Raw genomic sequence first — 15,116 nt, 5'->3', positions numbered from 1 at the left:
CTGACGTCTTCGGTTTTACTTCCGTATTACTGTGACAAGGAGCACATTGTTTTATGTCTGCAGCCGAGTATTCGTATTCACTCAACCGCATTCGGCCGATCCCACCATCGTAATCGTCATCTAATTTACAATACATTTTGTAGAAGTGGAATTTGCCTTGAAAAAACAGTTGAGCAATCTTAATTTCACAGTTTTCGCGAGCTGGCCCAGTTTATCTAGTAAGACCTTAAGCAACGCCAGGGCATACATTTTAAAAAAGTAAATCTAATTATATCACAAGTGTTGTAATATAATAAAGGCAGCGTCACTGATAACCGCAACAGTATATACTTGCTATTAAACTGTAAATGTTAAATGATCTATCAACAAAGTGGGTATGGGCATTTTCCAATCTGGAGAATGATTTGGCATTTCTGATTATGGCAGGGAGGCACAGTCACCATTGTAGTGAAAAGGCTGAAACACTGCAAGCTACAAATGTTGTTAACCAACTGCATCATTATAGAGGCTGACTATAAAGACCTTTATCCAAGAGGCACAACACTTGACAGCACTATAAATAAATATTTGAGGTTCAGTGACATTTATGTGTGTAGCCAGCAGCCAGCAGCTTGAAATCAAGAGGTGTCTATTCTGAGAATGTCATGGAAGGCAAAATCAAGCGAGTTGTTGTATTTTGTATTAGTTGAAATATCAGGCATTGATAAAGATTGACATTTGGAAGAACTAAAGTAGTCTAATTGAGAGATTATATGGTCATACTGTATGTGTGTGCACTAGAGAGAGAAGTTGCAGGAGAAGGCTACATCTCTTAAAAAAAAAAAAAAAAAAATGAGATTGTCATCAAAAACGACACAAATTCTAAACAATATCATAATGTAGTTGTTCACATAGTGATTAGAGGTCTGAGTTCAGAGCCTGTTTGGCTGGGATATGGACTGTTTAAGTCATGGATTGATTTTATGCAGTCATTCATGGCAAATTATGTGCTGGGGCCTGACATCCAGAATCTGATCTTTACATCTGAGGAAGTGAAAAAGAGAAAATGTTCAGTATGTACATAACAGCAGTAGGAAAGTGAAATAAGGTGCTGAGTTAACTGGTATAAAAGGAGAATAGGAGAAGGTGGAGCACCATGCCATAGGTCACTCCAGCCATTTAATACTTAAATCATACCTTCCTGAAGAGCCTGGTAAGATGTGACAAAGAGGCAAGTATTAATGATGGTTGAGTTATGCTAGGACAGTGCAGTCCGATGGAATTAATGCTTCACCTTGTCAAAGTCTGTAGAGAATGCAAGAAGGAAGAAAATTCTTGACACAGAATGTTGTTGGCAGACTAGAAGAACCATGTGATGGAAACAGACAGCAAGTCATTTTGTTTTCTTGGCTCTTTTTAATATCCATATTTTCACTTATTGAAACTTCCATTTCAAGGTTCTGGGGAGTGAGTCTTTTCTTTCACTCTGCAAAGAGATGTACAAGGCACAAACCATCCAAAGCAGGTGTGCCAGTTTGTATGCAGGGCACACTCATGCTTGCACCCACTCTCCAACGTATCCAGCCAGATTTATAGGAGAGGGAGGGTAGTCTTGAGTATATAATTTACTACTTGTTGTTTTTTGTGGTTTAAGGTGCATTTCAAGATTTTTAAAGTGAGTGGTGAGTTTCACTCAATAACAGTACAATAGAACAATAACAATGTATTGTTTTTTTTTTTTTTCCTCTGACATTGCAGCAGCCAAGTTTAAAGCAGTGGTGGAAGGTATATGCAGCATTTCAAAGTGCCTATGGTACAGAGAGAAAGAAATGCACTCCACACTATTCCAATAATAAAGCCATTCACATATTTGGCAAAACACAATTCATATCATCATCATCATCACTGAAAACTACTACTTGATGTCCTGAAGGTAAAATTGGCTACTGGGAAACGTAAATTATGATTCATGCAAAGTTAAGCTGGTTGTGTTGGGACACTTTGGTGTCATTATTGACTGTAAATACAACATCTCCTAGAAAATAATTAAGACAATCACAAAATAGATACATAGTTAATAAAGTATAGCTTAACATCATAAACATTTGTTTATACTAGGAGGCTCCGCCCCCTGCTCGCTTTGCTCGTCCACCACTGGGTTTGGTTTACTGGATATACAATGGGAATTGTTACATATGCATTATTTTCACTTTTACTTTAAAACTTTTGTAAAAACAATACTTGTCCTTTATTTCCAGCCTCGGGCATGGTTAAATCTGTCTCACAGGACATATAACGCTGCTTGCGTTGTGAAGGGGGGGGGGTGGCTGAACACATGCTAAGGAGATGCAGTCGGATCATGTTGTCTTGCTGCTGCTGTTGGCGAGCTGCCTGTTATGTTTGTCGCGCTGCACGTCGTTCATTTAAAAGCCTGTACAGCAGCTGTCCTTTTGCCACTTCGTGTCTCTGCTGCTCTCGTTGTGAAGGGGGGCTGAACGCACGCTAAGGAGTTGCAGTTGGATCATCTGCTGGTTTCCAACTGCTGCTGCCGGCAAGCTGTGTGTTCCACTTGTCGTTATTTTAAGAGCTGGGAGCACATGATGTCTGACTACCAAAATCATTCCAACAACTGCTTGGTTAGATGTCCGTGAACTTGTTTTAAATGTTGTCTCACTGCCTTGTCTTGTGTGACGTTAGTGTCTCTCGCGGGACGTCAAATTGCAGTCTCTTGGCACCAAGTCTCAAGTTTAAGGTTCCCGCGAGACACTCTGTGGCCAATCTCTTTCATCTCGTGGGTCTTTTAAGTGTCTTCCGAGAAGATGACGTCTCGTCTCCTTTTTTTTTTTTTTTTTTTTTTTTTAATATTATACATACACATTGGGGGGCTTCGCTCGCCAACCCCCATGTTTGGTTTTCCAGATGTTTTTAAGATTTTTTTTCTTCTTTGAATTGTTGCTATTTCATTAGTTTCACTTTTATTTCAGAACTTCTTTAAAAACAATATTTGGAATTTTTAGAGTCCCAACATGCTGAATCTTTTAAATGAGGTCAGTAAGACATGTGTGTAGTGACTTTGTACCATAATTCAGGATAGGTTTCTCTGTTTGGAATTTTAGCACAGACAAAACGATCTACATCATCTGCAGTTAATAATTCTTTTTGCAAAGTAACCAATAAATGCAGGTGAGGTTAACCCTGTTTTTGGACTTCTCTGACTTAAACTTCAAAGCCTTACAATATTTACATACTTCAGACATATCACCTATGTCCATATATTCGATCTCTATTCGCCTTTTCGTTATTTCTCTGAGTAATAATTTCTCTTTGTTTGCGCTAATGCGATGTTTACTTTCTTTGTTTTGACACTGTCTTTTTTTTCTGCTTTCATATTCTGTATCTTGCCCTGCATGTCTTTCGGGCCTACGTTTTTTTTTTTTAGTCTTTTGAATTCCACTGTTTTCATTATCTCTAGCCTGCTCCGCATGTGTTTGGCCCACTTGTTTTTTAACCTCTTTATGACGTTTTACTTTGTTCTACTCTCTGTCTTCTATTTCTGAGCTCGCTTTGTCCGGCTATGTTTTCAATTACACCTGGTCCGTGATGATTATTGTCCCTTTTTTCGACTAATAATTTCCTTTTTTTGTGCTAATGCAATCTTTACTATCTTTTTTTTGATACTTTAGCGACCTGCGCGTCCGGCTCAAAAAGAGAAGAAGTAAAAAAAACCAAAAAAAAAAAACCATACAGACGTAGTAGTGTCTCACAAAAGTTTTACTTGAACAAACAAGAAAAAGATTGCCGACTTTGTAACCCCAAACACAACCTTCTAGCACCCTCTCCAACCCCTCCTCCCGTCCCCCCCCCTCGCATCAATCAATACCCCGCTGTCAGTCTTCCATACCACCCTCCCTCAATCGAACCTAACAGTCACTCAAAAAAAAAAAAAAAGGCTTCAACCTGCCTGGGATGCTACAATACTTTCAAATTTTCCTACTTTCATATTCTTTAACTTTCTCCACATGTGTATCGCGCCATCGTTGTTTTTTTTTTTTTTTTTTTTTTTCCTTTCGAATTCCACTGCTTTCATAATCTCTAACCTGCTCTGCATGTGTATAGTGCCAATGTTTTTGAACATCTTTATGAAGTTCTGCTTTGTCTTTTACTCTTTCTTTTAATTCTGAGCCCAATTGGAGGTGTTTTTTTTTCCCAATTCCACTTGTTCTGGGCTGATTATTACTTTCCTTATTTTCTGAATTTGCACCTAGATTATTCTTTTTCTTTTTTGCATTGTTTTTCTCTCCAACACTTTTGAGTCTCTTTTCTCCACGCTGCTCTTTCTTCTTTGCTTAGTCGTCAACATTTTATCTATAACATATTGTCCTTATACACTTTATATTCGCTGAGAGCCCTGGATCTGTGTGTGCTCAAAGCCTTGACACGACTGAGTGTTTTGCTGCCCGTGGTCTTGTTTGATATTGGTTGTAAGTAGGGCGTGTCTTGCAAGAATCTCATGTTCTACGTCCCCGCAAGATGGTCCTGGGTCAATCTTTTGGCACAAAGTCTCATATTTAAGGTCCCCACAAGACACTCCGTGGCCAGTCTCTTTCGTCTCGCGGGTCTTTTAAGTGTCTTCCCTGATCTTCATGTGAAGATCAGGTCTCGTCTCCCTAGTCTTTCTCTCCCAGGATTTTTTTTATTATATATATAAAATACACACTAGGGGGGGCTGTGCCACTCGCGTTGTGTAGGTGGGGCGGGAGGGGACTGAACACACGCTTAGGAGATGCGATTGGATCATCTGCTGGCTTGCTGCTGCTGCTGAGCTGTGTGTTCTGTTTGTCGCGCTGCGTGTCGATCATTTAAAAGCCTGTGCAGCAGCTGCCCTTTTGTCTCACTGCCTTGTCTTGCGGGACATTAAAGTGTCTATGAGAAAATCACATATCATCTCTTTCCAAGCCTTCCAAGATTTTTTTTTTTATAATAGATATTATTGTAGTTTCACGTTTTAATATTGGATTTACAGTGTCATCTTGTCCAGCATCAGCACATCTCTTTGAAATGGGATTTCTAATGATCATTGAAAAGCCAGAATCATGGCTTGCATCAGACGTATACAAAATTTCACACCTAACATCATTCAGTAGTATCTTGTTTTTGCATCCTGAAAAATGTAGCACAAAGTGATTACTAACACAGAGGAACAAAAGTAATCATTTGTAAATAAATTTGGTAGATTATGATGGAAGAGTGTGGGAATGTGCAGAGAAAAAGAGAGAAAAGTTAAGATGTCAAACACGAAGAGGAGCAAAGCAGGGAGGAACAGAGAAGGATAGGGGAATAATTAAGGTTGGTCATTTTAAGCAAACTCCTTACTTGAACTGAGGGTTCTAAAAATGTGTGAAATTCTCCAGAGAAAGTGAATGGTGGGAAAGCATGCAACACAATGAAAAACTCAAGTTCAAGTGGTGTAGGAAGGCAAAAGCCAATTAAGTCGAAGTTGAGGCAGAAAGGACAGGTAGTGAGTTAGATTTCAAAGTAGTACCAAAGAAGCAGCAGGTTGTAAGGAAAAGTAAATCAGTTATTTTGACAAAATGGGGTTCTGTGGGGGTATGAAGTTGAAAATAGCATTTCTGTTAAGAAAACTAGGGGGCCTGCCTGCTTTGCTTGCTCACCCCCAGGTTTGGTTTACCAGATATACCATTTTTAAAGAGATTATTTTCATGGGAATTGTTACATATGCATTATTTTCACTTTTACTTTAAAACGTTTGTAAAAACAATACTTGTCCTTTATTTCCGTCCCCATGCATGGTTACATCTTTCTCGCAGGACGTATAGCCCTGGTCGCGTTGTGAAGTGGGGGGGGCTGAACGCATGCTAAGGAGAAGCGGCCGGATCATGTGCTGGCGAGCCACGTTTTTTGCTTGTTGCTTGTCGTAGTTTTAAGAGCTGGGAGCACATGAAGTGTGTCTGCCAAAAGCATTCCAACAACTGATAGGTTAGATGTCCATGAATTTGTTTTAAATGTTGTCTCACTGCCTTGTCTCAAGGGACGTCAAATTGTCTTCCGAGAAGATCACGTCTTGTCTCCCTCCCAAGATTTTATTTTATAATAGAGAGAGATAAGGTTATTTATAAGGATCCACAATGATAGAGCTACTGCCTCACAACAATGAGACTAGGGTTCACATCCTGGGTGCATGTCCTTACTGTGTCTACAGTCCAAAGATACTCTTGTGCCAATTTAGCACTACCAACTGAGCATGTTTGGATGTTCATTTGTGTCGTGGGTATGTGTGTTCACCCCACATTGAACTGGTGTCCTCTCCCTGGATAAGTGGGTTAAGGAAATAGATGAATGAATTGGTGTTATGATATATACAGTGTGTGTGTGTGTGTGTGTCTGTTTGTCTATCTGTCTGTCTGTCTATCTTTCAATTTCAAAGTGTATATTGTTGTGTATATGCATTTGTGAATGCTTCTTGTAAAATTTCTAAGGTGTGTTTTCGGCAAGGTTTATTGTTGTATACATTGTAAAATAAATTTCTATTTGCTTGCCTCGCATAGACTAAAAATAGTCATAATACCAATGTATACATTTTAAGTATATAAGAGTCATGGACTGTGGTAATCCACCTCTGTTTCCATAGTAATAAAGATGCACAGAGGTTGACCTCATTGTCATAATTTTTATCCTACTATCTGGAGGCTAATGTGGAGTGATTGTACACTGTACACTTTTTAAAATATCTTTCTTATGGTAAATTCTATTTTAAATTAGTACAAATTTAAAAATGGATGTTCTTATCCTTAGTCACTTGTGCTCCTTTGTTACCTCCTTAGTGATATGTTAAGACCCAGAAAAATGAGTCAAAAATATCTAATTTTTTTCAACAAGAAAACCTCTTCTTACATGTAACAGAAACATGAAAATATCACAGTATCAACATTTTTACAGTAGGACAGATCTGTCTAGCATCCATTGCTGTTCTGATGCAGATTTAGTATATGTCCTTCGTGTGATATGATTTGAAATAGTCACCATTGCAAAGCCTGATGTTGCAACTGGAATGGGAGAAGATTGTTTCTTTGCACTCTTTATATATATTTTTTCTGTTGCTTGTGCATAAGAGGTACATGTTGGCTGTCACTGTGCAAAGCGTAGTGATTTACATATTTCCCCTGACATGAACATTGTAAGTCAGTGAATTGTGAGTAGTGCTTAGGGGGCTAACGTCTTTCTTGTCCTAACACTCGATCATTCATTTTTCCTTTTTGCTATGTACCTACTTGCACCACAGAGAACTTTAAGGCGACCAGATTGACCAGTAATATCACTGCGGTTTGGCTATGTGCCGTATGAATCAGTTTCACTATCTACGTCAGCGTCTGATGTCCAGCTCACATCATCATCACTGTTGCTTGATTCAACTAATTATTCAGTGCTTTTTTTTTTTTTTTTTTTTTTTAATTCTTTTTAATTTTAATTCTGAAACTGGCTTTGCAGCTTCTTGTTTACATGCTGTTGTGTTTTGGTGGAAGGCTCTGGCCCTCTCATAAGTGTTGTTGATTTACCTCAGAATGGCAAAACACATAGAAATAGCCATGATTTTTCGCAGAATGTTATTTTATCCATTAGATGGCAGCAGAAATTTTTAACTGATACTGTAAAGCGAATCATTTACATGACACTCTGAGTCTGACTTGGGCTTAACCATAATTATATAAAATTCCAAGCCCAAGCTACACATGGGATTACCATCATGGTGGTTAATAATAGACCTGTGTGGGTTTGAGTCAGCTTATTGTTCTTAAAGCAGTAGGTCATTTCACATGGAAGAACTGATCAACATTAGTTTGTTGGCTGCTGTTCATGTGTGGTTATTATGAAACAATTTAAACCTGACACAGACCATTGTGGAGAACTGATCTCTGGTGCCTAGAGTATTAGCTCTTGTGCTATTATAAAATTTCTTTATACATATATATTGGACAGATTTACACTGAGCAGGATCAGGATTACGTTAAATTGCAGTAAATACTGGTGAAACAAAAGTTTATTTTAAAAGTTAATGATATCTAGTCTAGAAAACTCCATTTTAATACTGGAATACTTGACCCTTTCAGGAGACTGGCAATGCAGAACACCACCAACTCGAAAATGAATTCAGGCTCCGCACGTGACCAGGACAGGATGCTAATTTCAGTTAAGAACAATAACAGAAATTTTGCTATTGTATGTGTTCTTTTGCAAGTGCCTGTGCTTGTGTGTTTGTAGTGGAGGTTTGATGTGTACAGCCATCCATTTGGCAGATGGCAGTTTATCACATATGGAACTAAAGGCACAGTTAAGTTTGTATCCAATTGCAACCATTCAGGAATGAAAGATAATGCTCCTCGCCCTCCTGTACTGTATAATATCTTTATACATGGAATATCTTAATAAACAGTTCAATACCGTACAACAACGTACAAGATTGTTGCCTCACAGCTCCTGATTGCAGTTGTTAAATCTACATTTGGGTGTTGTCTGTTTTGGGTTTCTGCACATTCTTTTGATGCTACTTTTTCCTCCAGTAATCAAAAGATAGCAAAGTTTGGTTGATTGGCAAGGCAGATTTGGACAAGTGTCAGTGAATGTGCCTTTAGATAGGTTGACTTTCAAACTGAGTATGTTGCCCACCTGGTGGCTGATACAGCTCAACCCTAAGACTGTATATTGGAATAGGTAGGTGCAGAAATGAATAAACAAGTGTAGAATTTGTCTTTGGAGTAAAATGTATTTATACTGAAGGCACACACTTAAACATTTTTGGAATTATTCTTTATATACTGTACAGCCACTATTTTATAGTTACTCTATGTAATGAGAGGCCGCACACAATGCATTGGTGAATGTTCATGTTTCCCTGCCAAATTAACTAGCTTTAGTTTGGGTTATGGAAGAGAGAGAGAGAGAGAGAGAGAGAGAGAAAGGGGAGTGGGATTAGAGACGGAGACCATGGTAATTGCAGCTGTCTCACATTTTTTTGAAAATCCATTTGTTGCTACAGTATGTGCTCTGTGGCAGTAAAGTACATAAATGCATTCTTTACTATTGGCTTCATCAAAAATCTATAGAGACTTGTTGAATCACTTGCATTCTCCTTGAGTTCATGTAAGGAATTGTATTACTCTGTTACTCCTTTATGCACATTTGGGTGAAATTAATTTATTGGCAAATTTTGAACTGGAATTTTTTTTTTTTTTTTTTTTTGAACGACTTGGGGAAACCTTGCAATTAATGGCCATTTTGTCCCAACTGTCCTGCTAACTCTATTATTATTTTCAGGTGCAAACCATGGAAGTCCATGTAAAAAATCTTCTGAATGGGGAAACTGTATATTTCTGACAAACATTACACTAAAATACAGTGGTGTGAAATGGTCATAGTGTTTAAATGGTCTAAATTGCTTCTACATTCCTAGGTAAACCAGAGTTAAAGACTGAGGTGGATATTTTGATTGCTGATATCAGTGATGCAGAGTCCCTTGCTTCCATGAGCAGGCAGACAGCCATTGTTCTCACATGTGTAGGACCAGTAAGTATTACAGTAATTTTATCTTTGTTTAGAACAATGTATATAAGCAAGCATTTTGGTTATGTAAGTACACAGAAATGTTAATTACTCTGAGAGTGTGATCTGAGGAATATGTGGAATTAAAAAAAAAAAATTCTTTTGCACTAAAGAAATGTTATTTTTTTCCCATAGTTGTCATTGTGATGACTTTTTGAGAAGTTCAATGTAAGCATAATACTGGTGACAGTAAAAGATACCATGGACAGTTTTAACAACACAATACATTAAAACTAACATCAAATGATAGATCAGTATAAGAAAAGCACATCCTGTACACTCTGAGTTCTCAGAATTAGCAGTTACCAAATAGCCATATGACTTGAGGGTAAAAGCTGGATTTGGTGGTGGGAGTGCTGATGGTCCTGCATTATGCTTAATGTTCTGACTAGACTTGTTTTTCCTTTAATAATTAATTCATATTGGAAGAATTGTCTAGTTCTTCCCTATGGTAACCATGTTTTGCTTTGATTTTATTAGCTTGAGTTTACATAAAGCAACAAAAACCAAAAAACATTGTTTTGTGATGAAATTACAAAGCAGTCTGAACTCTGACATTATTGAAAATGTGCATTTTCCAGTTCTATTTTTCCAGTGATGGCTGTGGAGCAGACACTGAGTGAAACATTTAGATTAGCAGCAGTCTCATGGTAAAATTTAATTTTACCTTTTAATCAGTGGGATCCACAATTATAGTCTGAAGTATAAAGGAATAATTATTGTACCTTTTTACTCCTGAATAATACTGAATTGTATTGAAAAAGTTTTAATTTTATTTAATCTAAACTATGAGATGCAGTGTATTTTGAGAAGCCGCACCTGGTGTTGCACGGATAAGTCATTTTTAAGCTCTGGTCCATTTGGCTACTAGTTTTGCTTCTCTGGTCTATTGTTTCACCTGCTCTGAGCCACCAGGTGGCACTGTCGTTCAAACGTTAGTAAAATATAGGGGGAAAAAAAAAAAAACAAAAACAAAGGTGCCCTTAGGGTCCAAATTTTGAGTTTGTTGCGTACAAATGAGGGAGGTGTGCTGACCTTGGCAGAGATTAGCCCAACATTCTGGGTTTGTACACCATTGTATGTATATACCTTATACAGTGTCTGTGGTCGGGCTGTATATTACAAAGGTAAACACCCAATGTCGAATGCCACACACGTTTATTAAATACAAAAGTCCCACACAGCACACAGTGCCCCCAGCACCAATCACCTTCTGAATGTGGAAACCTCAACTACCTCACCACTGCCCTACAGCAGCATTTTGGCCTTCATATCTCCATTGAAGATATGCAAGACAGACTAGCGACTTGTCAACGCAAGGACGGGGAGACCATTGGGGCATTTGCAGCGGATATTCGGCATTATGCCCGCTTATGATCCTAGTCTTTTTCCGCCACAGCTCAAGAAGAATTAGCGCTACATGCTTTCCTACGCGCCTTAGCTCCTGAGAGTCTCCGCCTTCAAGTGTGTCTCTTTGCTCCTTACTCACTCTCTCAGGCTGTCTCTGAAGCTGAGTGTGTGGAGGACATTCTAAGAGCAAGTGCCAGAAAGCCACCCTGCAGCCGTAAAGTTAATGTTACAATACAGTGCGAGGAGTGTGCAATCAAGGAAGAGCTGTACACATCAGAAGCCTGTGTTCGAATGGCAGCACGCAATGGGGAAAGGCTACTAGATGCCTTTGCTGCGTGAGAAGATGCGGTAAGCCCTGTGACTGTGGGAATAGCACAGAAACAAGCACTGTAATGTCGGGAAACTTCCAACAGATGGTGTAATGAGGAGAACAACATCTCCATCAGTCCCCTCACTATACAGCAAGTGGGGTGTCTCGGAGACGCACTAGGACTCCATCTTCCATGTTACCTGGAAGGTAAAAAATGCTGTAGACTTGTGGACATGGGCTCGACCATTTCTCTTGTGTGCCCAGGTGTACTGCCTCACACAGAATGCTGTCAGCCTGGTGGGTGGAGGCCAATGAATGTCAGCTTGAGCACTGACAGAAATGAGAGGGAAGCGAGTTCTGACTTTATGGTGGCTGGGGAATAGAGTAGAGCATGAGTTTTGGCTGGTGGACATTCAAGACGAATGCATACTAGGATTAGACTTCCTTATTGCAATAGAAGCCTGCTTAAATGTCTGTGAAGGAGAGTTGATTGTAAAAGGGCATTCTACCCAGCTGTGGTGTGGATGACATCAAGTTGACAAAACCCTCTTAACTTTCCAGTCACCGCCAACTGCCCCTGGCACTGTTCAAAGCCACCATTCAGATGAAACGCCTGCAGCCTGCTCCTCCTCACCAATGGCTTGGGCACCAGCCAGCTACAGCCAGCTGCAAGTTCAGATCATCGACGGCAGACATTGAGCACACCGCCAGCCTGCCAATCCCCACCATCGGCTTCAAATGCCAGTTGACTGCAGTCAGCTGTAGTGCTGCCAACTGAGCAGTCAAAGCCAACACCTGAAGGTGCCTGCCAACTACAGGCCACCGTGTTATTGGGAATCAGCACCTGTCCTGGCCTCCAGCTTTTACCAAGGAGTTTTTTGACCACCTCGGTGACCTCAGTCCCAGAGATGGGGGAGCCCACCTCCGAGTCCCCAGGCTCTGCTTCCTCATTGGAAGGCATGTTAATGGGATTGAGGAGGTCTTCAAAGTACTCCCCCCACCAACCCACAACTTCCGGAGTCGAGGTCCGCAGCGCACCATCCCCACCATATACAGTGCTGACACTGCACTGCTTCTCCCTCCTTAGATGCCGGATGGTAGACCAGAATCTCCTTGAAGCCGTCCGAAAGTTGTTCTCCATGGCCTCCCCAAACTCCTCCCATGCCCGAGTTTTTGCATCCCGCTTGGCCTGCCGGTACCTATTAGCTGCCTCCAGAGTCCCACAGGACAAAAGGGTCCACCAACGGGTTCGGGGATTGCTGCCATGACAGGCACCGACCACCTTATGGCCACATCTCTGGTCAGCCGCCTCAACAATAGAGACACGGAACATGGCCTATTTGGACTCAATGTCCCCCCACCTCCCTCGGAACGTGGTCAAAGTTCTGCCGGAGGTGGGAGTTGAAGTTACTTCTGACGGGACTCTGCCAGATGTTCCCAGCAGACCCTCACAATACGTTTGGGCCTACCAGGTCTGACCAGCATCCTCCCCCACCATCGAAGCCTACTCACCACCAGGTGGTGATCAGTTGACAGCTCCGCCTCTCTCTTCACCCGAGTGTCCAAGACATGTGGCCGCAAGTCCAATGACACGACCACAAAGTCGATCATCGAACTAAGGCCTAGGGTGTCCTGGTGCCAAGTGCACATATGAACACCCCTATGCTTGAACATGGTGTTCGTTATGACAGGCACGGAAGTCCAATAACAAAACGCCGCTTGGGTTCAGATTGGGGGGGTGGGGGGCCATTCCTCCCAATCACGCCCTTCCAGGTCTCACGGTCATTGCCCACGTGAGCATCGAAGTCTCCCAGCAGAACGAGGGAGTCCCCAGAAGGTATGCCCTCTAGCACCCCCTCCAGGGACTCCAAAAAGGGTGGGTACTCCAGACTGCTGTTCAGCGCATACGCACAAACAACAGTTAGGACCCGTCCCCCCACCTGAAGGCGTAGGGAGGCTAAACCCCAATGAACAGGCTCCAAGTCGGGGTGCAATAAGTATGCCCACACCCGCTCGGCACCTCACCGGGGGCAACTCCAGAGTGGTAGACAGTCCAGCCCCTCTCAAGGAGATTGGTTCCAGAGTCCAAGCTGTGTGTCGAGGTGAGCCTGACTATATCTAGCCAGAACCTCTCGACCTCGCACACTAGCTCAGGCTCCTTCCCCTTCAGAGAGGTAACATTCCACGTCCCAAGAGCCAGCTTCTGTAGCTGAGGATTAGACCGCCAAGGTCCCTGCCTTCGGCCACCACCCAACTCATACTGCACCCGACCTCTTTGACCCCTCCCTCCACATCCCTGACGTGGTTTTATCAAATACAGTGATCCCTCGCTATATCGCGCTTCGCCTTTCGCGGCTTCACTCCATCGCGGATTTTATATGTAAGCATATTTAAATATATATCGCGGATTTTTCGCTGCTTCGCGGGTTTCTGCGGACAATGGGTCTTTTAATTTCTGGTACATGCTTCCTCAGTTGGTTTGCCCAGTTGATTTCATACAAGGGACGCTATTGGCAGATGGCTGAGAAGCTACCCAGCTTACTTTTCTCTTTCTCTTGCGCTGAGTTTCTCTGATCCTGACGTAGGGGGATTGAGCAGGGGGGCTGTTCGCACACCTAGACGATACGGACGCTCGTCTAAAAATGCTGAAAGATTATCTTCACGTTGCTATCTTTTGTGCAGCTGCTTCCTGAAACGACATGCTGCACAGTGCTTCGCATACTTAAAAGCTTGAAGGGCACGTATTGATTTTTGACTGAAAAACAAACTCTGTCTCTCTCTCTCTCTCTCTCTCTCCCTGCTCCTGACGGAGGGGGTGTGAGCTGCCGCCTTCAACAGCTTTGTGCCGCAGTGCTTCGCATACTTAAGAGCCAAACAGCCCTATTGATTTGTTTGCTAGAGATTGTTTTCTCTATCTATGTGACATTCTGTGCTCCTGACACGCACTCCTTTGAAGAGGAAGATATGTTTGCATTCTTTTAATTGTGAGACGGAACTGTCATCTCTGTCTTGTCATGGAGCACAGTTTAAACTTTTGAAAAAGAGACAAATGTTTGTTTGCAGTGTTTGAATAACGTTCCTGTCTCTCTACAACCTCCTGTGTTTCTGCGCAAATCTGTGACCCAAGCATGACAATATAAAAATAACCATATAAACATATGGTTTCTACTTCGCGGATTTTCTTATTTCGCGGGTGGCTCTGGAACGCAACCCCCGCGATGGAGGAGGGATTACTGTACACTGAAATTAACTGCGTATTGTTTATTAGTTTAAGGCATCTGATTATAATTAACCTGTAACAATATAATGGTCCAGGGATTAGCCAAAGTATTCCAAATACCTTAGCTGCTTTAGCGTTGTTACTCTCACTGCACCACCTTCTTCTTCCAGCTGCTCCATTTAGGGGTTGCCACAGTGGATCATCTTTTTCCATATTACTCTCACTGCACCACTCTGAGTATTTATATCACTATATCTGAGTGGGGAATCACAGATCTACAGCAGCTGATCAGAAAGAATTATTGGAATACAGCATCAAGCACACGCTGCCTCAGCTATGCTGCCTATTGAACTGCTCTCACACGGCAAATGCTTCAAAGCCATTTCTGTACGGACCTCGCGGTTCAGAAACCGTTTCATATATATGTGTAGATATGTGTGTGTATATATATGTAGATATGTATGTATTTATGTATATATATAATATATATAATGTGTGTATGTATGTATGTGTATATATATATATATATATATATATATATATATATATATATATATATATATATATATATATATATATATGTGTATATATGTACAGTAATCCCTCCTCCATCGCGGGGGTTGCGTTCCAGAGCCATCCGCG

The 15,116-nt window shown here is 41.2% G+C and overlaps 1 protein-coding gene across 1 annotated transcript in view; it reads left to right on the top strand.

The window, feature by feature from the left end:
* sccpdha.1 (saccharopine dehydrogenase a, tandem duplicate 1) overlaps positions 1-15,116 on the top strand; it is a 49,231-nt gene that overhangs the window by 737 nt on the left and 33,378 nt on the right. Inside the window, exon 2 of the mRNA XM_028796928.2 lies at positions 9,446-9,558. Within this exon, the coding sequence (XP_028652761.1) occupies positions 9,446-9,558 (113 nt within the window). The remainder of the gene's footprint in view (positions 1-9,445; positions 9,559-15,116) is intronic.

Source organism: Erpetoichthys calabaricus, chromosome 3 (genome assembly GCF_900747795.2).
Source record: "Erpetoichthys calabaricus chromosome 3, fErpCal1.3, whole genome shotgun sequence".
In the NCBI taxonomy this organism is placed as follows: Eukaryota; Metazoa; Chordata; class Cladistia; order Polypteriformes; family Polypteridae; genus Erpetoichthys; species Erpetoichthys calabaricus.
The sequence above is the reverse complement of the archived record's forward strand: the minus strand, read 5'-3'. Positions and strand labels throughout refer to the sequence as shown.